This window comes from Chrysemys picta, chromosome 4 (assembly GCF_011386835.1).
Source record: "Chrysemys picta bellii isolate R12L10 chromosome 4, ASM1138683v2, whole genome shotgun sequence".
Taxonomy (NCBI): Eukaryota; Metazoa; Chordata; order Testudines; family Emydidae; genus Chrysemys; species Chrysemys picta.
The window spans coordinates 10,277,381-10,302,551 of NC_088794.1; the positions used below are offsets into that span (position 1 = coordinate 10,277,381).

Here is a 25,171-nt window from a genome sequence, read left to right on the forward strand (position 1 = left end):
GCCAAGTGTCCAAGCAATTGGAGTGGCCGTTGTCTTCTGGGACTCTCCTTGGGCATGGGGGAACAGGCAGCTAAGCGTCAGTCACACCTGGATCTCTGGGCTTCTGCAACAAGCATACAACCCCTTTCCCACCACCTAACCAGGGGAAACTGAGGCACACAATATTAATCAAAAATATTACCAAAAAATCTCAGTCACAAACTCCCCCACTTCCCTAGTTGAAGGAGGGTTTGAGCCAAGCTGCTCAGAGAACATGAGTGCCCAGGCCCAAGGAGATGGCTTGGCTTGAAAGCAGAGTCCTTGACTTGTAAGTCAGTGCGGATCTTCAGCTGAGCAAAAGCTGCAAGAGGAGGTGGGAAGGAAGGGAATTCACCTGGATAGCACAAATTAACACTGCTGGGATGGGGTGGGGTTCTCGCTGGGGAACAGAAGGGTGGCTGGCTGTTGGTCCAATGTGCTGCCACTGGGTCATGAAGTACACAGGACCTCAGCACTTCTGTCTTCATGAGACGAAGCAGAGAAGTCAGACCCTGGGGTGGTGGAATGAAGTGGTTACCTGCTGATCTTTATTCAGCCACTAACTGTCCGCCTGAGCTGAAGTTGGATGAATGGTGCACATTGCTGAGCAGCAAGTGATGGGAAAAATCCACCCCCCCCACCCCACCCCGCCATATGCCTTAACCTAAGTTATATAGGCTAATTCAACCATGAGTGACCAAGCTGGATGCAGCACTGAGTGGGTGAGGTTCCTTGGCAGGTCAAAGTTGATGACCAGAACAGACCCTTATCTTACATAGAATCCTAGAATATCAGGGTTGGAAGGGACCTCAGGAGGTCATCTAGTCCAACCCCCTGCTCAAAGCAGGACCAATCCCCAACTAAATCATCCCAGCCAGGGCGTTGTCAAGCCGGGCCTTAAAAACCTCTAAGGATAGAGATTCCACCACTTCCCTAGGGAACCCATTCCAGTGCTTCCCCACCCTCCTAGTGAAAAAGTTTTTCCTAATATCCAGCCTAAACCTTCCCCACTGCAACTTGAGACCATTACTCCTTGTTCTGTCATCTGCTACCACTGAGAACAGCCGAGCTCCATCCTCTTTGGAACCCCCCTTCAGGTAGTTGAAAGCAGCTATCAAATCCCCCCTCACTCTTCTCTTCTGCAGACTAAACAATCCCAGTTCCCTGAGCCTCTCCTCATAAATCATGTGCCCCAGCCCCGTAATCATTTTTGTTGCCCTCCGCTGAACTCTTTCCAATTTTTCCACATCGTTCTTGTAGTGTGGGGCCCCAAACTGGACACAGTACACCAGATGAGACCTCACTAATGTCGAATAGAGGGGAATGATCACGTCCTCAAGATGCTGGCAATGCTCTTACTTATACAGCCCAAATTGCCATTAGCCTTCTTGGCAGCAAGGGCACACTGTTGACTCATATCCAGCTTCTCTGCCACCTAGGTCCTTTAGTCTGTAGCAGTGCATGGGATTCTTCCATCCTAAGTGCAGGACTCTGCACTTGTCCTTGTTGAACCTCAGCCTCATACATGTGGCTAGGAACAATGCGCTTGGCTTGGGAATAAATTCTCCAGCAGGGCACGTGGGAAGAGGCGGATGTCAGCTAGGAACTCACTATTTCAAATCCTTTTGTGCTACAAATCCCAGCTGCCCACAGCCTTGCTTTGCAGATTGGCATTCCCCTTGAGACAGGCAGGCAATGAGCCATTTCTTCTGACGCAGTGGCTGCTGCCTAGGACAGAAGAGCCAGACATGACCCAGCTGTGCCCCCTCCAAGCACTAGAGTCAGAGTCTAGGAACTGGTGCCCTGCATTCAGCACCTGCACCATGCAATGGGGGAAAATGTTCCCCTTTATGGGCACCTCTGTGCCTTTGGTTTCCTCCTTCCTTCTCCAGCCTCCTTTGTGCTTCTCTGCCTTATGTGATCTCACCTAGCCCCTCTGCACTTTCCAATTCCCACCTCCCCTGGGCTCACAGCTAAAAGCCTCAGCAATGGACTAACTAATGCTGACCCTTAGCGTGCTGTCATCTGACTTTAGAGCAGATGCTCCATCGGGACAGAGGGGCTGAGAGAGAGCTTGTGCCCCCAGACAGACCCCTGCCTATCTGCAGACTCGGGCAGAGACAGCAGCAGCGAGGCGCTGTTCATGTTTGGAAAGTTTTCTTCATGGCCACAAGGATTAGTAAATGTTTGTATTGCTGCAGCACCTAGGACCCATAGATCATGGTCACGAGGTGCTGTGCAGACAGAACTAAGGGACAGTCCCTGCCCCAAGTGCTTACAATCTAAACAGAAACTGGTTTTAAAGCAAGTTGAGATTCTGTCTCGGATTCTGAGTCTGCCCGTCAAGCAGGTTGCTCCCGAGTTAAGGAGTTTTCTTCTGCCACTTAAGTGTTTACAGCTGAATGTGCAGAAGTTGTCAGCCAGCTCAAAACGCCAGAGGCCAGACCAGTCAGTTGTTACCCAGTCACCTGAGCGCTCGCACAGATGCCAAGCCAGTGCCCCTTAGCTGCAGCTTTGGGACACGCTCCTTTCAATGGCCTAACACAGCAATCTAAACTTAGGCTTGTAACAAAGTTTCATTTTATTAAAGATCATTCAAAAACGCCACAATAAATAAAGATGACAAACCCTTTCATTCCCATTTATAATACAGGCTAAGAACGACAGGACCTCCCGGCCAAAGGCATTCAGTAAAAACAGAAATGGAGGGAACTTGGGATTTACGGAGTGTGGGAATTACAGCGCAATAAACTAACCCACTGTCTTCTTGATTGAAAGTGGTTACATCAAAGCGATACAGATTGGGTCTCCAACGCATTAAAAATAGAAGCTCTCCAATCCCCTGACTCGGGCAGGGAATACTGTTTTTGGACCATTATGGAAAAATAGACTTTGTATTATAGCACCACCAGCCGCACATGGGGCAGGCATGTGACCCCGACCTTCCCACTCACGGTGACAGCCCCATGCATAAGGCCTGGTCACTGCAGAACATTGCAAGCTCTCCCTGGGGCTGGGTCTCCAGCCCCGTCAGGCCACGCAGACTGCTAGTTCCGGCGATATAAGAGATCTCGGGTTGCCATGTCAACCTTTTGTTGGTAGTCCTCCAGTTTGTCCTGCACCTTCTGGTACAGCTAGGAGAGAAGAGTGAGGGCAGCCATAAGAGGAGATAGAGCAGCACCAGGGGACAGAACAGTCGCTTCCCCCCCCCTCAAGTCTCCACTTAGACCATCGTGATCACGCTGTCCCTTCGCAAGACCTGGCTCCTGCTAGTGGGAGAGCTACACCTGCTGTCAGCTCTGCTTTAGCCACCTCCACACCTTTTCCTCCCTTTCCCCTTCCCCTGACCCCATCGCCAGAAGCGTTTAGGACACAGATTACACAGGACACACCACGCAGGGTAGAATGACAGTACCCGCGGCTTGGCAGGAGCCGGGTGGGTTAGCGAATGGGGCAGCCTAGCTGTAGCCTCTGCCGAGAGGCCCCCTCAGCCCTGGAGGATGCAGAGAGCCTGCAGCAGGGTGCTAGGGCACAGTGCTCCCTCATCTCTGCCCGGCCACATTCACCTTGCTCCTGCAGCCCCCTTCCCGGGAGCCCCCTTCGGGCAAGGGGGTGCCCAGAACTGAGTGCTGCCATGCCAGAGTGCAGGACCTTCACCGCCCTGCTCCTCGCACGTTGCCTCTGCACACGCAGCCCAGAGCTGCAGGCTCCTTCGGCTTCCACCCCAGCCAATCGCTGCTCTGCTGGCCACTATCACCAGGTCTCGCAGCATTGCTGTTTTCCAGATTTCTCCCTGCTCTGGATTCCATAGGCACTATCCGTGCTGAGCCAAGCTAGAGCCTCTTTCCCGCCCAGCTCTCCCTGCCTTTGCTGGGGGAAACAACTTCTCATCTGGCTAGCCGGGACCCCCACCCACTCACGTACTGTTTACTCCCCTTTTCAACTCAGTCAGGAAGATTTCTAATCACTCCACTGCCTGCATTAGCCCTCCGGGTACACGCCCTCAGCCCACTGCCTCGCCATTCAGAATCTCACTATTGGCAGCCCTCCAGCCTCTTGGCAAAAGGGATTTAGAGACTAGAAATTCATTTAATAGACGTGTAAAGTTCTGCGAGGCACAAATGCTTGTCAGCACAGACCGCAGTTCCCACCAATGGGAGCTGCAGAGTCGGCGCTCGGGCAATACGTGGAGGTGTTTCCCCACCCCCCAAGATGTGCCAGCCGCTTCCAGGAGCGGCACGGAGCCAGGACAGGCAGGGAGCCCGCCTTTACCCCGTTGGACTTTTAGTGACTAAAATCTCCCGGTTTGGCTTCAGTCGCCTCCAGGAGATAGAGCCTGATTCTGGGAGACTCTGGCGAAACCGGGAGGGTTTGCAACCCTAGCCAGGAGGAAGCTCATGGCACAGTGCTGCATCAGGCAGCACGGCACCAGTTTGGGCACACCGGCTTTTTTCCATACAGCTGAAGAGTCGTGGAGGAAGTGGGAGGTCCTTGCAGCAAGTCTCAGTGGCCTGGGGACTGTCTCTTACTCCCCTGCTAGGAGACACAGATGAGCAGTTCAGGCAAGATTTCCAGATACTCATCCCTCTTCTGCCAACGCTTTTAAGCGTCTTCTATTCCTCCTAGTGGCTCTTTTTCTGTTAAAGGCAGATCAGACTAAGCCTTGGTAGCCATCCATTTATCAGCAGGCTCCCACCTGTTCCCTTCCTCCCCGGTGCACCTTGGTAATGCTCCCATCCCCTCGGTTAGGACTTTGGGTGGCAGCACCGTGGAGATGTACTCACCACAAAGCTGTGATGGTTCGTCGTGTTCTCTCCCAAGGCCTGAAGCAGCTGGTCAATAGCGGAGTATGGCAGCCACACCATTGGTGCTATAGCAGACAACGGACGCTAAAGGGAAGAGTAGCCATTAGTACTAACTACAGCGCTAAGCACTTATCTAGCACTTTTAATCCATAGACCACAATTATCCCCATTGTACAGATGGGGAAGCCGAGGAACAGGGGAAAGTGGCAAAGCCAGTAGCAGAACCCACATCTGCAGAGTCCCCGCCCAGTGCTCTAGCCACTGGGACACACTGCCTCTCCTTTAAACTGGTTTATGGTCACTGCAGAGATGCTTAGCAGCGTTACGGGCAAGGAGGAAGTCACACGGCAGCCAGATGTTGGCTTCGGAGGAGCTAGGAACCCGGTGATGTTCCCCGTTGTGTCACATTAACCCAGTCAGGAAGGTGCCATGGGTTAGTTCTTTGAAGAGCCTCACGTTCCTTCCAGGCATGTTACACAGACCCAGGATCAGTAATAGCACAGACGAACTGCCCCACCAACACACGCTTGAGCAGCACAGCGGAATGGGCTGGGCAGGGCTCCTCCGCATGGGCCTCACTCATGCTTCGGCCAGCAGCTCCACTACTGCCATGCGCACCTGCTGCGGTGGGCAATGGGGCCGCCACTTGCCCTTCCGCCGCCCTTCATCCAGCTCTGTATATAGGGAGGCGCTGCCCTAGAGGCCCAGCCAGAAGGGCTCTGCAGTGTGTAGCTGGGAGCCCCTCTTTGCAGGCAGGGCACTCTGGAGGAGCTGCCCTGAACCTTGGCTCTGAACTGGCTGCCACCAGCTGCTAAGGCAGTGGGGAATGGTCGCAGGAGCGGGACCGGGGGGGGGGGGGGTGTGTTTCAGCCCTCGCCTACCTCAATCCCAAAGTGCTCGTGGCCCTTCCCCAGTAAGGCGTCCACGTACTCCAACACCAAGTCCACGGCTTCCTCCAGGAGGGCGTAATTCAAGTAGAGGCGAAGGAGCTCAGCAGCATCCACCTTCTGCGAGCAAACAGAGTTAGTGATAGCCTGGGCCTAGGCTGTGAGGGGGTGTAGGGGTCACTCATGCCCTAGCAGCCACTGCCCAGAGCCCGGGTCCGGAGCCTCGGGACCAGCCACACACAGTCCCTGGGTCCAAGTCCCTTTCCACCCCTGGTCCTGGCGTGGCTGTTCCAAGCTATGTGGTCCCTGGGGAGGTTCCGGCGGCCGGGGTTCCCAGCGTGCTAAGTGGTCTGATCACATGCCTGCAGCCAGGGCTCCCCAGGTTCTGCTGCCTGAGCCACTCAAAGCTGCCAGACGGGCTGGGGATCTGCCCTCAGCATGGGGCAGTAATCACACTCAGGGTTACATTTCCCACGGCACCAGCCTCTCACAGGTATGCACAGGGCCACGCAACAGCCTGGGATATGCTCTTGCCGAAGAACAAAAGCTACTCTCCTCGCTCCTGCCCCTGCGTTCTTCGCCCAGGCTCCCCCCAAAAGCACTTGATTCTATTGTTACTCCCCTTTTTAAACAGCCCTTGGGATCTTGCACCTGCTGGCTCTTGCCTCTCCAGGCTTCTGAATCTTCCTGCAATCACGCCCCCCAAGCAGCCCCCTTTCCGGCTCACTTGCCCCCCAGCGAAACCTTCCCAATACGCTCACCCCACAAGCACCCTGCCCTAGTACAGCCCCACCCTCTGGTGCCCCCTAATACCTCCTAGCCCTTAGAATACACCCAATTTACAAGTACGGATAGTGGCTCATTCTCAGTTACACAACTTGCCTTACAACCTCACTAGATGAGCCAGGATAGAAAGAAGCGCTGTTCCTCTCCATTATACCCTGCTGGGCAAGGAATGACCACATGGGTCTGTTACTCAGACTGTGCATGGCACACATGGGAACGAAGTTATGTCTGCCACGGAAAGCTTTTCTGGTTCCTGAGTGTACAGTTTCAGAAGTTTCTTTGTGTTTCCTTTCCAAAGGACCAAACATTTAAATGAAGCTACAGTGGCTTCATTGGAGAGGGCCGAGTATAAGATTTCTGCAGAGACTACGGCTGCTTTTTGAAAATGGGGTTAGCCACACTTCCAAGCTGACTAGCATCTCCCCAGGAGCCAGAGAAATCCAAGTTTCCGAACGTGACACTGCAAAGCCACAGTCAGTCCATTGGCAACCCTTTTCACTCCCTCAACTATCTTCCTTTTGGGTTGAAATTCAAACCAAAGAAACAAACAAGTCTCCTAAGAATGAGTAATGGTTCCCCAATCAGCTGGGCCATTTTAAACTTCAACCGAGCTGAACTGATTTGGTGCACAAGGTAGCAGCAGCACAGGTAGCACCACAGTGGCGACGGTTGCCCAACACTTCCCAGGGTAAGACCCTGCTTTCAGTTGCTTATCACTTTGTCTAACTATTCGTGCTGAAGTTTCCCGTGCTGAATGTTACTGGAAAGTTTCATTTCTCAGAACAAGAGCAGCAACACCACACTTTTTTGCCCCATGATAAAAAATTCCTCCAACTCTTTTACACGTAAGTTCTAGCACCTCCCTGCTTTGGACCAGTAGCTTGAAATTTGCCAGAGTGGGGGGTGGGGGGTGTGTGACCATGGTGTCATGGATATGCCTTTTGCTCTCCCATAAACATCTGCCCAAATCCTCAGAAAGTCTCAGTTTGCACCTGATCAGTAGAAGCTTGTTAAAAGTTTAACAGCTGAACTATTCAAAGATTCCATTTGCACTGAGCATGCTCCATCCCAGGGCTGTTTGACATTCCCTGCAATTGCTAGTCCAGGCAACCAAGCGCTGTGGCACGGTCTCTGCTGTCACAGTGCTCTCCCTGCTGGTGCCTAAGCCCCCAGTGAAGGGGAGAAGGAGGAAGCTACCCATCTAGAATTTAGAGGTGAGAAGATCTGGAGAGAAGAGGCACGAGACTGGGACAAGGACAGCTGTGAAACTCACTGGCAAGATGTGGATCTCATCCCCCTTCAGTGTCTGGCCCACACAAAGGATGACAACCTACTACTGCTACTAGGTCAGCATGATCCAACATGATGGAATAGCTGAATTTTCAGTTTGCTTTTACAAAACTTAGAAAACTACGTAAAAATTATGTTAAAAGAATAGTAAAACTGCAAAACAGAGCATGAGAGAGCTTCCCCTGAGCAAACTTAATTCGGCCTACTTGTAATTACAGTATCACATACTATTTTCCTCAGCCCCTGCCTCATTCAGTGCACCCTCCACCCCTGAAGAGCCCCTACCCTCTCCAGGAGACCCTGGCCCCCCAACATGCTCTCTCCCCTTGAAAGAACCCTCAAGAGCCACTGACAATGCACCCTCCTAGCACCCTCTTCACTTCAACCCCATACAAGAGTCCTGGTATCCACGCCTCTCCTCCTCCCCCCCCCACACCACTCCCAGCAACCATCTAAGTTCCTTATCCAGAAGCCCCATCCCCACCCCACACAGCAGCCTCCCCTCCCCGCGCTGACCTCCTGCCCTTCCACAGCCCCAAACACAGCAGCCTCTTCAACAGGGAAAGTTACTCCTCCCAGACCCTAACTTCTGATGCCTCCCCACACCCTCTGCAGCCTGACCAAATCCAAGATGTAGCCAAGCTGCCCTGTTCACCTGGCTTTGTAGCAGCTAAGAAAGTTGCCCGTTTCCAAGGCTGGGGAAGGGGAAGTCTAGTTTGGAGATCAGACTCTTTGGCCCTTGAAATTATTTTAGTTTGGTTTGGCTTCTGAACTACAATAGGAGCGCGATAAACTGCATGAGCACAAAATTCCTGACCAGCAGATGTACTGGAAGCAATCACAGCCACACAATTGTCTCTTCCCCTTCTCCTTCCTTCGACGTAGACACAGAAACATTTACCTTGTAACTGTTGATAAGCCAGTTGGGCAGCGGCACCCCATGAGAGAGGAGCTTGTTGATTACACAGTGATGATACAGATGGTTCTGGGATTTATATCTGTCCAGGTAGGAAGATAACAGCCGCCAGGCTTCATCTGTTGCACTAGAAGACAGGATAGAGTACATCATTTTCTACTTCTGCGCTTAGACTGCAATGGGGTAGCTTGTGCATTACCAGCTGTGCGTTAGTCCCCAATAGATACATGGAAAACAGCAATCACAGAGACCTGGAGCTGAAAGGGGGCAGCCAACTGGAGATGAGCTTGTAGCAAGAGTTAGAAGTAAGAAAGGAAATGCAATGTTGTCAAGTACCAGCAGTCCTACTGCTGGTTTTACCTGAGGTGTGACCAGGCCAACAGCATGTGCTTAATGCCTGCATTTAAAACAGTGCATTTACAAGTACACCTCTACCCTGATATAACTCTGTCCTTAGGAGCCAAAAAATCTTACCACGTTATAGGTGAAACCGCGTCATATCAAACTTGCTTTGATCCGCCAGAGTGCACAGCCCCACCCACCGGAGCGCTGCTTTACCGCGTTATATCCGAATTCGTGTTATATTGGGTCGTGTTATATCGGGGTAGAGGTGTACACCTAAGTGAGGTATAGAGGAAAGGCAAACACACGCTTTGCTGCTGCTTGTGTGTGGCTGGAGCCTTGGGGCGTGTTTGGATTACTCTGCCAGAGTGCCATCCTCTTCCCCAAAAGCTTCGATGCTACAGGGTTCCCTCTGAAGCAGCTGCAATCCTGGGATTTTTATGAACCCACGAATCTTGGTTTTGGTAAGAGATTTTTACCACAAGAAGCTGCAGCAACGTCTACCTTTGAAGAGCAGCCCTGAACAGTCTCTTCCAGGAAGAGCAAGCACCCTTACCTGGACTCCTTGGTGGTAATGACAGAGGAGAGCTGGTTTGCCGCTAGCCAATCCCAGGCCTCTGCCTGAGCCGCTTCCCCGCCGAACTGCAGTTTGATGCATCTGGAACACACACAACATCCAGCATCATACACTTGCACACAAAGCTGGGATCCCCATGCCCTCCCCTCCCACAGCTACACCATGAAACTGTTCAGTCAGGTTGGTCCTCCCCGATGCAGTTATACTCCCAGCAGTTCCTGGCTTAGCTGGTATAACAGGAGATGCAGTGGTAACCACTTGGTTGAAGTTAAACTCTGCAGATAGGTCAATTTAAAAAACCATAATCACACCCTAGCTCCTAAGTGACAAGAGCCCCTCAATAACCAACCTGACCCAAACAAACGTGACCTGTTCTGCAGGCACTAGCAAAAGCCAGGACACGAAGCATGGGAGTGTAGTCTGCATGTGCCAACAAGCAGGAATGGCCTCTCAAGCATTCCTAGCACGGCCCCCTTGTGATTCCAATACACCCCTGTGGAATCACAGCATTTGCCGGTGTGAAAAGAAATGCTGCAGAAGTACTCCAGGTGTATTCCAGTATCTCTCTCTCTAACGTAAGGGAAGCCAGCCCCACATGTGCTCCAGCAGGCACAGTTTGAGAACAGCTGAGCTACAGTGAGGAAAGCCTCTTTGCACTCAGTGAACATCAATGCTGTCAGCCCCAGAGCCCAGACACCCCGTGTCAGAGCCACAATGTCAGGAAGGATTTAAAACACTCCTCTTTTGAGGTTTTCTGATTTTTAGATCTTAGGGGGCAGCCCCTCACTCCTGATGTGTGTTGAAGATCATTTTAGGTTGAAAATTCAAGCTTAGATGCACACACACATGTGGGACTCCCCCACAGCGGCTTGAGGGGGTGGCTCTTAGCCCTCCCCACCCCAGGAGTGAGGAGAGGGTATCACTAACCATCTCCTTCCCTTTTGCTGATCCCTGCCCTCCTCAGTTAAACCCAGCTGTTTCCAAGAGCACAACTAACACACACCTAAAAATCGCAGGCTTCTGAGACAGCTGAGAGTTGACAGGCCAGGTCATAATTCCACAAAGCTTATGCAATACAAGTTCTTCAGCATTCGTGTTATACAACCTTAAAAGCATGATAACGTGTCACATACTTGAAAGCCAGTCCCTCAAAGACAGGTGTCAGGGGGAGTTTGAAGGTCTGGCAGAGCGAGACAGCTGTGTCAAAGAGGCCAGCCTGAACCAAGAGGGTGACCATTTCCTCTGGCGAAGAGCTTCCTGCGCAAACAGAACACCCAGTCAGCGCATGCCGCAAACGGACCATTCACACACACCTTCTTAAAATGCAACACTGCAGCATGGAACAACGCCTTACTGAGGGATTCACTGGGAAAGCTACACTGGGGTAATACCTTAGAAGACAGGAAATTCTCCACAAGGCAACATTAGACGGTGCAAAGTGGCAGGGTTATAAACAATGTAAATAAAAAAAAGTGTTAGGAGACTCTGGGAATTACAGAAAAACAAGTCTGACTTCGGTGCCCGGTAAACTGGCTGAAACAGTAACTCAAAGACTAGGAAAGTTTGATGACTCTTTAACCTCATTCTCTTAAACTGCTGGACTTTATATATATTAAAAAAAAAAAAAAAACCAGCCCAAGGCAGAGTGCAAGCATAGAAAGAAAGCCTCAGCCTAAATGGTTAAAGTTTGGCAAAATTATAACTGATCAAAACAGATTATAACCAAAAAGTGTTCAGCAAGTTTACCCATAGGCGTCGTTCGGCTGTAAACCAAAACCCTGCTTGCCTCTTGGTAGCAGGGAAGAAGATCGATGGGGATATTCTTGCTCTTAGGTGGTGTTTGTACTATGCTGACAGCCATCAATATTACAGGCTAACGAGTGATCCTGCCTGCCTCTGAGGTGGAACACAGTAGTGTTCAACAGCACAAAGAAACAAGTGTATTGGTTCTAGACAGGCAGTGAAAAATACTGTATCCAATTAAAACTGCAGGAGACATTAAGGAGGCAGAAGGTAATTACTTGAGCTGGAATTTATCTAGGAGAAGAGCCACCTACTCTTGAGAGATTGAACCTCCCCCTACCTGCAATTTGCCTAGACTTCTGAATGACAACAGCAAAGAAAGTGACTAACAGCAGCAATGCCCCAGACATTTAGCTGGTGCACTGGTTAAAGAATAGACTGAAGAGATGCTCACGATTCATACTTCTTGTAGCAGCCTAGAAGGGACCACTGTGATCATCTAGTCTGACCTCTTAACACAAGTCAGAGAACTGCCCCCAAACAATCCCTAGAGCAGAGCTTTTAGAAAAACATCCAGTCTTGACTTAAAAATGGTCAGTGATGGAGACTCCACCGTGATCCTTGGTAATTTGTTTCAATGGTTAATTACTCTCATTGTTAAAAACGTAAGTCTTATTTCCAGTTTGCATTTGTCTAACTTCCAGTCTTTGGATTGTGTTAGACATTTCTCTGCTCGATTGAAGAGCTCATGATTATCTGTTCCCAGTGCAGATACTTAGAGACTGTGATCAAGTCACCCCCTAACCTTCGCTTTGTTAAGCTAACTAGATTGAGCTCTTTGGGTAAGTCTATACTGCAATTAGACACCCACGGCTGGCCCATGCAGGCTGACTCAGGCTTGTGGGGTTCAGGCCATGGGGCTGTTTAATTGTGGTGTATATGTTGGGGTCTGGGCTGCACCTAGGGTTGCCAACTTTGATTGGACATATTCCTGGAGGTTTCCTCAGATGACATCTTTAATTAAAGATTAATCTTTAATTCCTGGAGACTCCAGGACAATCCTGGAGGCTTGGCAACCCTAGCTGCAGCCCAGGCTTTGGCACTCTGCAAGGCGGGAGGGTCCCAGAATTCCAGCTTCAGCCTGAGCCCAAACAAACACCACAAGTAAACAGCCCCTTAAGCCCGAGCCCTGCGAGTCCAAGTCGGCAGTGGGTTTTTAATTGCAGTGTAAACACACCCTTTGAGTCTCTCACTATAAAGCAAATTTTCTAATCCTGTAACCATTCTCCTGACTCTTCTCTGAACCCTCTCCCATTTACAAACACCCCTTGCAGGTTTCCCATTCCAGTACAGCCAGGTCCATCCCTGGTTCGCTTGTGAGATCTGACGAGATCACAAGACAACGTGGCTGCAGGTGCAAAACAGTTTCACATCACCCCTCCGTGCGTACGAACTACGCCCCGACTCTCTAAAAGCAGCGCGGAGCTGCTGTTCCGAGCCCTGTGGGCCAATATCCCACCCCTACCTGCAACAGCCGCTGTCGATGGGTCATGCTGCGCAAGAGTTAGTCGGATGTGAGCCAACATGCACTCCTTCTCCAAATCCTCCAGCTCCAAGATTTCTATCTGGCGTGCTGCTGTACAGAACAGATGTTTATTTAAAGAAGCCCAGTGCGGGCCAGATGCTTTACAGACAACGGGGATGGGAAAGGCCCTGCTTTACAGAGCTTATGGTCTAAACAGTCAAGAGATAGAGGAAGATTGAGATGCAACCTACCAGTGACTGAAGAGAGCATTTAGGATATATGTCTACACTGTAATCTGGTGGGGTGATTACAGCGCGCGTAGACAGCTCTGACCTAGCACGAGACTCGATTATCTAGTTAAATCAAAACTCTCTTAGGTATATTGATATGCACTGCAATCACTCCTCAGGACCGCAGTGCAGGCCTACCCTAAGTTAACACTTCCACAAAAGGATTACTAGCCTTTCGGGGACTTGGTAAAACCCATTTTTTAAGGAAGGACTTGCAAGAGAGTGTCGAGGCATGGCAGACGAGGCCAGAAAGGGAGCTCCAACCTCAGAGCACCCTAGGAAAGAAGCTGCAGCATCTGCAATTACGTATAAAACAAACCAAGTTTAAAACACCCTCAGCCATGGTGACTAATGGAACCCTCTATCCCATCAAGATGCGCATATTAGGTACTTGAGTGGCCACCTGACCTTTGCCTGTAGCCTTTGCCCTACCTCCCCCAGTGCTCACATCCTGGCTGAAGTACATTGCAGGATATTCAGGGCAGGGGCCACGTCTTCTATGGCTGGATGGCACCTAGCGCACACCGCAGCACTCAATGAACATGCAAGTGACACACGTGCTCAGTCAGTGAAGCTAAGGGTGAAGAAGCCTTGGGGAATGGCCCATCCTGGCTTTATGAAGGCTGCAGAAAAACTGATCTTCTGGAGATGCCATGTGCTGTGCTCTCCCTTAATCAAGGATGTATCTGGGGGGCACATGATAAAGCAGATCTGGACTCGCCCTGTGACTCCAGAACACTCACACCCTCATTTTAGCCGGCAACAACTAGAAATTGCTCTCAATGTTTTAAATAAGTGAAGGACTTTTAGATTATAGGTCTTCAAAATGGCTCCTCTGGACATTATGCAGAGGGGCTAGCATGCCTGTGTCCCCCTCTTATAAACATATGGAGTCATATTACAGCAAACCATTGAAGAACAGAATTCACCTTGACTGACTTCTCCTTGCTAGTTTTTAACTCCTATGCAGCATTTAGACAGATCCAGTTAAGAACATTACAAATGCCAGACTCTGGTTAACAGAACAGGTAATTTTTATTATTATTCCTGTCTTTTGAAATGTTAAAGAAACTAGACACGGTGCCCCAGGCAGACCTTTTGTGGTGCCCATTTCCCACTAAATCACATGCCTTCAGAAAATATTTAGATACCGAAATGAAGATAAATACACATGCAAGACAAAGCAGGGGTCAGAGTTAAGTTTGTTGTGATGAAATACGCCCTTCCCTGAACTTGCTAGGAAAATGTTTGTTATGCAGACAGTGTAATACAAGAGGAAAGGCCATTGTTGTCATAACTCTGATGTTTTTGTATTTTTTACAAATCAGTCTGCTGGAATTTTAAGAATGCGAATATCAAGGCCATGGGGGGGGGGGGGGGGGGGCGGGTAGAGAAAGGCAGCACATTTTTCGAATGCTACTTCAAGTGGTACAGAGGCTGTGGAAGGAGGGGAGCCCTCTCCCAGGTTCCTAGCAAGTAGCACAACTTTTGAGTCAACAACAGAGAGTCCTGGAATACAAGAATTACGGGAGGCACCAGTAACTTACTTGGGACAGCGGTACACTCCCCATCATGGTTTCTCTTTGGGGATGCTCCTGGGCGTTCATACTGCCAGGAAGAAAAACATTTAGTTGAAGTTGGATTTCCCATTCCCCATCTAGTGCTCCATCTCAGACGCTGTCACACTGGGAGAGCTGTAGGGCTATACAGCAATTCCAAAGGCTACGGGGGGGGGGGGGGGGAGGAGGGATAGCTTAGTGGTTTGAGCATTGGCCTGCTAAACCCAGCGTTGCGAGTTCAATCCTTGACGGGGCCATTTAGGGAACTGGGGCAAAAATCTGCCTGGGGATTGGTCCTGCTTTGAGCAGGGGGTTGGACTAGATGACCTCTTGAGGTCCCTTCCAACCCTGGTATTCTATGATTCTATCTGTATGCAGCTAAAACAAGCACAGTGCACCCTGAATGGGACTGGGAGGTGAACTTCAAGGCAGTTACCGTGGCTACAGGGCTCTGACAATTACAGCATTTGCAGGTTACACGATGGCTTCCGTTCTAAACCAGATTTTACACACTAAACATGCTCAAAAAGTTCTCCTTTGGGGCTACAATGCTGCCTCTTTGGTCTCAGCCAGAAATGAATTTCTCTTTTTTCCCCACCCTCAAGTACACAGAAAATCCATCCATCTGCATGTGTTATAAGGCGCGAAGGGGGGGGGGGGGGGAGAATGCATAAATCTATTTTGTACTTTTTGCTTCCCAGACAGCTGACCAAAAAAAGCAACTGGGTTGTGTGTAGGTCTCAGCCATGAACAGTCAGTCAAGATGGAGAAAACTGGGAAAGTTCAGAGAGTTTTCAAGTTTTCAGCTGAACGTGGTTAGCAAGTATCTGAACATTTTAACCATCTGGAAGTAGTTCTCCTTGCCCCTTGCGCAACATGGGCCTTGTCTAGACAAACGGGTTTGCTGGCATAGCCGTTTGTTAGAACTATACCAGCCAAAGAGCTCTTCTGCCAGTACAGCTTAGCCCAGTTCCCCAAATGGAATCATCAGTACTGGGGTGAGGACTCTCTTGCCTGCAGAACTGTCTCCACACCGGGGCTTTGGCAGCAGAGCTATGTTGGTCAGCTTGCAATTCTCTCACCCCCCACACTGACATAGCTATATAGCAATCAATTTTGCTAGCGTAGACCACACCGTAGTGATGTTATGAAACACAAAAGTTGCCAGCTTAATCCCTGCTGAGTATGATCAAAAGGGGGTTGAGAGAAGCAGGCTAGATCCCCCCCCACTCCCCCTCTCAGTCGGAGCCCTGGCCCAATGGCTGGTGCTGGCTCCTTCCTCCAGTCTCCCAATACACAGGGGCAGTCCTGTTTGGGGACAGCAGCAATAGTAGGCATTTGAGATGGGCAGCCACCAGCCTGTAATGCCTATGGCTAAGGCCCTACCAAATTCAGGTTCATTTTGATCAATTTCATGGCCAGAGGGTTTTTTAATTCATCAATTTCACGTTTTCAGATGTTTACATCAGAAATTTCATGGTGTTGTAACCTTGAGGTCCCAACAAAAAGGTACCCGGGGTGGGCCTGCCCCCCACCCCACCCGAGGAGCCATGCGGGGGAAGGACAAGTCCTGTCCCGCCTCAGCCCAGCCGGGACTTGCAGCTAGGGGCCCCCAGCTGGGGCACTCCCAGCAGAACGGGGGATATCGGATTTCATGGGGAAAGGCTTATTTCATGGTTCGTGACACGTTTTTCACGGCCATGAAATTGGTAGGGCCCTACCTATGGCCGACAGCACATACTCTATGGTAGCAGGAATGGTAGGTGAACCCCATTGGTGACATCAGAACGGCCTTACAGTGGAAGCACCTTCACAACGAGAGGGGTCGCTACTAAAAAAACAGGCCCATAGCCAACACTTTGACAGACAGTTTTAAAATAAGCCGAAGGTTCAAGATTTCATACCACTGCTCCGGAAGCCGGCTGCACTATCCATGCGTATTCTGGGCGGATGAGCCGTAGACAGTTAATGGCAGCAAGATAGCAGTTCCCTTGTTTCTGAAGCCCACGGAGCGTCCGCACCTCCCTGCCCAGGCGCATGCCATATTCAAACATCACCGTCCCAGCTGGGGAAGAAGATGTGAACGTTTCAGCAAACAGCAGAATTCTCTTTCCATTGGACTGAGTCCTCTGGGGATTTGCTGGCTAAACACAGGAGGCACTGGCTAGGCCAGAGAGACGGGCAAGTGTGCTACACCTAAGAGAGCCCATGGCCTCTGGACAGATAAACAGCATACATCATGGAGAACCACACGACAGACCGTGCGTGGACACAAGATCTACTAGTACAGCTATACCAGGCAAGGAGAGCCCAGGGCCGAGATACAAGGGACTAGCGACGTCCGGGCGCCTTACCCTTGCGATAGTTGTGACGGTAGATGTGGAAAGCGTAGAGCAGCTCATAGTAATTGTGAGTCATCAGGTCCACGGCGCGAGCTCGAGACTCGATTATCCCCACAACCTAAGACACAGGAGTTTTTCAGCCGCCTTCCACTATATAGTTCTCCCCCCCGGCCCACGGCTGGTGAATTACCTCATTATGGAGGTTCACATAGGGGAACTCCACCAGGTCCTGCAGCTGGGAGCGCTCGCACAGAACCACCACCAGCTGGCGCAAACAGTCCAGCTGCCTAGGAAGAGACAAAGGCAAAGCTATTCCAATGAACTTGGATAGGCAGGCAGGCAAGATGCACATCTGCCAGCAGAGTTCACAAGCCACGAGAGGTTCAGACTTGTGGTGGGGAGTGAGGACTCCCCATCCGATTTGGACCCCAGGAGGAAGGCCTGCGTTTGGCTTCAGGCCAAGCTTTTGGGAGGCGAAAGGGGGTGGCGGTGGAGAAATTTGCATGAGGCTTGGCTGGAAGCAGGGAACCTGGACAGGGAGCTGTTCTCTTCAAGCGTCTTAAGGAACAGAGTTCCTCCTTCCTTCCTCGCCAGAAGGGGAACGATTCAGGCCGAACCTCCACACTACCGAGTCCCGTACATACACTCCCTGCCCGGGCTTATGAATCTGACTGGGGTGAGAAAGCCTCTCACTGACTGGCTGGCCAGTCTCTGCCCCTCTTGGTCCTGTGTTCTTCTCCTGCCAGGAAGGGGCTTCTCGGACAACAGACAGTCTGTTAGGACCTATTTAATGTGGGCTTATGGGAGGTGGGGGGTGTTCTCAAACTATTTTTGCTGGGAACCCCTTTAAAAATATTACAGACTGTGATGACCAGCCCACCTCCCCACCCCCAATACCATGCCACCCAGCTCTGAAGGCAACACCATCGTCAGCAACAGGGCAGAAGTAAGGTGGTAATACCATACCATGCAACCCTTACTTCTGCGCAGCTGCTGGTGGGGGCTCTGCCTTCAGAGCTGGGTGCCCAGCCAGCAGGCGCTGCTCTCCAGCCTCCCAGCTCTGAAGGCAGCAGCACAGAAGTAAGGGTGGCAATACCACGACCCCCCTACAATAGGCTTGCGGCCCCCAGTTTGAGAAACGCTGGCTTATAGCATACCCAGGAATAAACTGGGCTTTGGCTTTCAGGGGGAGAAGGAGCTGTGGCACCCAGGCAGACCCTTGGGTTAACCACAGCCAGGGTACGCAGTTTTAAACATTACAGTCCGTCTACACTAAGTGCTAGGTGGGGTTTAACCATGTTAGACAACCTGTTCACATGATTTAACTAACACCTTACTCACTCAGTGCCTGTGCTCGGGAACCCCCGGGGCCCCAGGACGTGACGGCCTGCAGCTGGGCAACGAACCCCAGGAGAGTGGGGGCATTTCCCGCTGCAGGGGCTCGCCAAGGGCTCTATGAAAAGCTGCTAGCTCCTGCACGCTTGCCCAGGGGCAGCGTCCGCTCCGTGACACTTGTTGCTGCCGACCTGGCCATCATCTTACTGGGTACAAGCAGTACCTAAAAAGCAGCTGGATGGATGAACTGGGGCCACGGTTTCATTGGGTTATACAGACAGGCCTGGCTCCATAAAGCCCGTATTCAGGATTCACAGTCTAGTTCCCATCCAGCTCAGTGCCATGGTGAAAGGATCCACGTTTGAATCCGACAGGCATGAAGCATCCCAATCAGTTTCTTACACGGCACTGAACTAAACACAAATATCACATCGGAGGGATGGTAACGTTCTGTGCCAACAGCTTCCCGAACGGGCGAGCGGTTGTGAGACGGATGCTACGTGCAGCCCACAGCTCAGGCAGCAGAGCCGCAGCGTTGAAGGACACAAGGATGTTACCTGCTGGAATCTGGATTCTGGGTTAAGGCTTCATACGCTTGGCTATTGTGCCCTAAATCCAAGTGATGTTTGAAAACGCACGTCCTCAAAGTAGCCTGGAACACCAGAGAGCGCAACTCAGTTCAGTCAATATTATCTGCACCAATTAAGATAAATTCTTGGTGCCAGCAATAGCTGCTGCATGGAAAAAAACCAATGTCTCAGCACAAAAGAATTAATGCCTACCTGGCTTCTCCAGTCGTCAGCTGCTTCTGTGATTGCTAGCGTTGCTAACTGGATGACCAGTTCAGGTAAACCAATAATGTCCAGCAATCGCAGGACCTAGAGAGAAGACACACACTGGTTTGGGATGTGTCTAAGAACGTGGAGAATTTTGTTTTCTTTACCATGAGAAAGTTATTTCCATGCTCACTGAATTCAGAAACAGCCAAAAGGATTTTGCCGATGTTTGCAAAAAACACATTCGTTTTCCAGCAGATGCCAAGAATTTCAAACCCAAAGAGGGATACTTTGGTACGTTATAAACAGGGCAGGGGACCGAATCATGTGTTTTACGGCTAGGGACTTTTCTGCCGAATCCAACCCACAGAACTGTGATCCACAACTAAAACCTCTCTCTCTCTCTCTCTCACAATGTTTTAAGCCCTTATGGTTGCAACGTCAACACAGCTAACCATTTGAGGGCTGAGGATTCTAAAAGAAATGTAGCTAACACACTCAGCCATCAATCCTGAGCTCCTGCTTAACACCTCTCCAGGTGCCAAAAGCACCAACTGTCCCCTACCTACTCAGCTGCCACAACCTCCAACCTCCCTCCCACCCCCACGGAGAACTTATTTGTTCTGTAGTAGCACCCAGGAGCCTGAGTCATGGAACAGGCCCCGCAAGGCACTGTACAGAGAGAACAAAGTCTCTGACCCACAACCACAATCTAAGTAACTACCACAATGCAGTTAGGCACTCTCAACAGAATTCACAGATTAAGGCCAGAGACTCTCACCTAATGATGCCTGCATCAAGCCCACAACTGTTTGAGTTAGAGTATATCTTTCAGAAAGATACACCGAGTCCTGACAAAAGACATCAAGTGAGAGAATCTATCACATTCGTAGGCCAGTTACTCCAAGAGTTAATCACCCTCATTGTTAAACACTGGCACCTTATCCCTGGGCTGCATTTATTTGGGTTCAGTTTCCACCCAATGGCTCCCATCCTGCTTCTGTCTGATCAATTAGAGCCCTCTGCCAGCAGAAGTCTCTTCCCCACATAGATCAGTCTCTGAGAACCAAATCACCTACTAGCCTTTTCTCGGATAATCTAAATAGACCGAGATTCTGAAGTCTCCCTATAAGGCAGTTTCTCCAGATGGCAAACCATTCTTGCAGTTTACTGAAAGTTGAGGGGCAGACTAATAAATTGCATTTAATATGACACACACACTACAAGAGATACTGTGCTGACTTCTTCACTTCCAGGTTTTAGCCAATAACAATCCCCATTTTGTATTTACCTAGCAGCAACCAGAGATTTAGCTTACTTTTATTTTGGCTTGTGATTTTCTCTGTGCTGAGAGGGAGGCGTATTCCTGGTTTTCTTTTTGTAACTTTAAAGTTTTGCCCAGAGGAAAATCCTCTGTGTTTTGAATCTGATTGCCCTGTAAGATTATCTTCCATTCTAATTTTACAGAGGTGCTTCTTTTACTTTTTTTCTTTCTAATAAAGATCTGTTTTTTTTTTAAGAATCTGATTGGTTTTTTTAGTGTCCTAAAAAACCCCAAGGTTGGTCTGTGCTCATCTTGTTTATTCTCAAGCCTCCCCAGGAAAGGGGGTGTAGGGCTTGGGAGGATATTAGGGGGGAGATAGGGCTCCAAGTGGCCCTCCCTAAATGTTTGTTTAAATCACTTGGTGGTGGCAGCGTTTATCTAATCCAAGGTACAAGGAAAAATTTGTGCCATGGGGAAGTTTTAACCTAAGCTGGTAGAAATAAGCTTAGGGGGTCTTTCATGTGGGTCCCCACGTCTGTACTCTAAAGTTCAAAGTGGGGAGGGAACCCTGACATGGTGGCAGCGGTGGGAAGGCCTGCCACGAAGTATGAAGACTAGCTGCTTTGGCAGCGTCCGCAACCAAACTTTCATAGCAAGCACCAAGTTGCTGTACTATCATGGCAGCAATACCTTGTCATAATACTGCAGGCGCGGGGTGGAAGCCATCTCGCCGTCCTCGGCTCGGATCAGCCTGTCCAAGAACTCCTCTTTTCCAACTTCAGATGCAGCCTGACAGAAACAGTCCAGAGCCTGGACGACAAATAAAGTTGCTAAGTACTCCCTTTCTCAGGCAACTGACTCAATCCAGAATACAGGTGAACAGGACAGCTTGGTTCTGCACCAGGCTATGCAGGGTCACCATGGGCCAATCCATTAAGCCCTTGCTAGCTATGTGTTTCCATGGGGGTCTCAGAGCCTCCCAGGTATTTAAAAACAATTTTCCCTTGCCCTTTTCCCGTCTGAAGGAGGAATAGCTCATCTCGGTTTGTACACTTGTGTATATCAGTGAGTGGGTGTGAGAAAATCCAAGGGAAAGCTACGCTAAAGAAATTAGTTTTGCATTTCTTTCTGAGCAACACATCTTCTAGCCCTAGGAACAGAATGTAACCGGCGGTCAGGTAAGTGGGACAGTCCGGATCCACACAGCCACCACTGAACCCCGCACATGAAGCAATGCTCCACTCTGGGACGCAGTGAAGCTGTTTTGTACCTTGTGTCCCTCGCCCATAACAAGGTAACATCTTCCCATCAAGAAGCGACAGGAACCCACGTTCACGTGACACCAGGGCTGCAGCAGGCGAATGTATTCCTAAGAGACAAAGAGCATCCTTTGATCAGAGACACAAAAGCTTTAACATTCCCTCAATGCTGATTATGAACCAACACGCCCCTGTATTCAGGCAAGATAGTCCCTGTTTTACCAGAGAAAAACTGAGGATTTCAGCTTTGGATTCTTGCAATGCTACTTGAGTGGCATGCTGTAACTACAGTACTAAGATTAACGCAGGGCACCAGGGTGACTCCATGTTCTGCTGATCCTATTTCCAGACGTCATTTGCAAACGAGGAATCTTAATGGCAAGTGTGAGGTGTGTTATCAGCAGAGTGTCTAGCGACAACTCTAGTTAACGGCACCTACGTGTTTCCGTTCCAAAGGGCCCTTTTCAGGTGCTCGTAACAGTCACACCCCTTTTAGACAGATCTTCCGGGTTGGGAATCTCCATGGGAAAAATGCACGTGAACAAAAGTGGTTCAGCTGCTTTCAGCACAAAGGTGGTGGGGGAAACTCCCCCCCCACACTTGCCATCAGTAAATGACCTAATCTGAACAGCTCCAGCTTCTCAGTGGGAGGTGACAGAAATTGGAAATTTAGCATTTGAATATGCCCCGCATCAGATGGGTGCCTCTGGAGAGTGGGATGAGAAGCCATTTTGATTTGGCGGAGTTAAAAAGGGTCAACAAATATTTGATGCAAGCTCACTCCTAATAAGGGTTTAACAATCTTCCTCCGTCCCACCGGCACCATGTATGTCTATAGAACAATCCCGTCACATTCACTGTGCAGGAGGGTTTAGAATGAGGTATCTGGCACACAGCATACAGGTGGGTCAGAAGGAGCCCTACTTCAGTGCACACGGACACATGGCCAGCAGTCTAGCACAGTATTCCCTTCCCTTTTCGGGCTGGCAAGCCTTTCAGTCACAAATTTTCGCATTACATTTATTATAAAAAAAAAAAAAAAGAGTAAAAAAGTATCAGTGATAGTGACAGGTCTATGTAATGTAATGTATTTGTGTGACTTCAAGAAGTCATGTAATGTATTTGTGTGACTTCAAGAAGTCAGCAGAGGACATTTGACCTTGAGGGGTCAGGGTGTGCGGCGAGTGAGGGAACCAGATAGTCTTTGCTTTAGATTGGTATATAAAGGCTCATGTCCTTCCCCCCACAGCTTGCTTTGTGGGACCCCTGGGGCTCACGACCCACCAGCTTAGAAACACTCCTTTAGCAAACAGTGCCAGCTCCCGCTCTCTTTTCTGTTTCCCTTTTTCACAAGACAAGATTACATTTTAAAACTGTGCTGAAAGAACATACGTTTGAGGGAAAGGTAAGACGGTGCTGGGAAACTTCGCTCTAAACCCTTGTGCATAAGCATCGAAAGAATGTAGCTACATAGTCACCTGTGTTCTACCTACCTATGGTACTTATCCTGCCCCCACTATTCTAGTATCAGACTGTCCCACATTGAATGTGTTCATCCCGTTCCAGATGGGAACAGAGGCAAAGACATACTAAGGGACTTGAACCTACATCTCCTGAGTCCAAACTAGCCCCCTAACTTCTAAGCCATCCTTCCTGTCTACATGTTGGTCCCACCCTTCCCTCATTCAGTAGTGGGGTCAGGGAATCTAACTGTCTCTTATTTTGGGTAACATTCTATTTGTGATCGCCAGGATGTAAATCTGGAGTAAATTCATTGAGTTTGCTCCAAATTTACATCCATATAAACCAAGGTTACATGTAGGCCTTCGGGGGATGGAGCAGAAGGTTGCAGGGGGTGAGGAACAGTCCACTTTTAAACAGTGGATAAAAATAAACGTTCAACATCTTCCTGCTGCCCTTTCTGGGACATGAATAAGGTAGCAGCCCTGCAGGAAACGAGTGCGTGATCATGCAATCAAAGACCGTACCATAACACAAACACAAGGAGGCAGAAATCAGGTGGCACAAACAACCTTGCCATTTCCTGAACTGAATGCTTTGCAATTCTGACATTCTTTTAGACAGTTTGAATATATGGGGTTTTGTACATAAACTGCAGCAGACCGATCCCTGCCCCAGGTGCAATCCATTTTAGGCACACACTGCAACACGCTGATCCCCGTCCCCAGAAGTAATCCATTTCGGGGACAAAGAGCCTGTTTAAGTCCTACTAAAATGTACAAGAGAAAATGTGTGGCATGAATAATTCAGTAGCGACTGGCCTCCAAGCTCACTACACTTTAACATTTTCCATCAGTGTGCGGTGAAAGAAACATGCTGTTTTTCAGTGTAGGAGAGTAAAAAAATTCAGAGTTATAGCACCAAAAGCAACAACTGGGGGGAAAAAATCCCTTTGGCTAAAGAGCATGAAGTTATAGTTCAGAAGGTAATTCTGAGAATGGAGTAATGCACAGAAACACACCTGGAAATAGTAGCTTGTATTGAAAACAATTTCTCATTCACATTGCTACCAACCCACCGAGAGAAACAGGTGGTGGAAAGTTTGTTTATCTGACATATTCTGGATGCTATGTTTGGCTAATGGGTGTGTTCAGTACATCGCTCGCTGACTGAAATTGCAGTTCTCCACTGAAATGGGCTCACAGAAGTAGTCTATGTCTGCTCTTGAAGTTAACCTGTTTACATTGTTGCATTACAGACAATAGTGAGCTCCATGATGTAATAGCTAACAGGTGTCTGGGGGTTCAGATTCCTGAGTTTTAGTGACACCACCGCATAGTCACTTTATCAAGCTCTCGAAAAGGGAAAATGCTACATGCCTACAGCATCTCACCTGAGAACGGGACCCGAGACGCACAACTCCCCACTAACAAACTGCACAGATAAAGCTTAAGGCCTCCTTTCTGGGCTTTGCTGAAAATAACTAGAGTACTAAACTTCTGTGCAGATCAATTTCAAATACTTCCTGCACAGTCTGTGCTGTATAATCAATTGATTATCAGAGGGGGAGCCAGGTTAGCCTGAATCTGTAAAAAGCGACAGAGAGTCCTGTATCAGGGGGTAGCCGTGTTAGTCTGTATCTACAAAAACAACAAGGAGTCTGGTGGCACCTTAAAGACTAACAGATTTATTTGGGCATAAGCTTTCGTGAGTAAAAACCTCACTTCTTCTATGCATCCGAAGAAGTGAGGTTTTTACTCACGAAAGCTTATGCCCAAATAAATCTGTTAGTCTTTAAGGTGCCACCAGACTCCTTGTTGTTTTTTTAGAGAGTCCTGTAGCACCTTATAGACTAACAGACGTATTGGAGCATAAGGTGCCACAGGACTCTTTGTCAATCAATTTATTGACATTTATCAAGGAGCTACTCCCAAATGACATTATATTCTTAACTTCTGACTATCTCAGGATTAGCGTTTATGAGTGGCAGAAGAAT

The 25,171-nt window shown here is 49.4% G+C and overlaps 1 protein-coding gene across 2 annotated transcripts in view; it reads right to left on the reverse strand.

Annotated features, from left to right (window-relative positions):
* Nucleotides 1-2,581: 2,581 nt before the first annotated feature.
* The window catches only part of NUP160 (nucleoporin 160), a 54,832-nt gene continuing 32,242 nt past the window's right edge, over nt 2,582-25,171 (reverse strand). The window contains exons 22-36 of one of the 2 annotated variants that reach the window (XM_008171696.4): nt 21,726-21,824; nt 21,146-21,265; nt 19,198-19,293; nt 18,973-19,067; nt 17,271-17,367; nt 17,093-17,198; nt 16,643-16,803; nt 14,727-14,787; nt 12,890-12,997; nt 10,755-10,878; nt 9,601-9,702; nt 8,688-8,829; nt 5,705-5,830; nt 4,803-4,907; nt 2,582-3,152 (exon numbers count right to left, since the gene is read on the reverse strand). In XM_008171696.4, the coding sequence (XP_008169918.2) occupies nt 3,066-3,152; nt 4,803-4,907; nt 5,705-5,830; nt 8,688-8,829; nt 9,601-9,702; nt 10,755-10,878; nt 12,890-12,997; nt 14,727-14,787; nt 16,643-16,803; nt 17,093-17,198; nt 17,271-17,367; nt 18,973-19,067; nt 19,198-19,293; nt 21,146-21,265; nt 21,726-21,824 (1,629 nt within the window). In that variant the 3' untranslated portion in view covers nt 2,582-3,065. Of the gene's footprint in view, nt 3,153-4,802; nt 4,908-5,704; nt 5,831-8,687; nt 8,830-9,600; nt 9,703-10,754; nt 10,879-12,889; nt 13,001-14,726; nt 14,788-16,642; nt 16,804-17,092; nt 17,199-17,270; nt 17,368-18,972; nt 19,068-19,197; nt 19,294-21,145; nt 21,266-21,725; nt 21,825-25,171 lie in introns of both variants that reach the window. The other variant, XM_008171695.4, reaches the window with a different exon arrangement.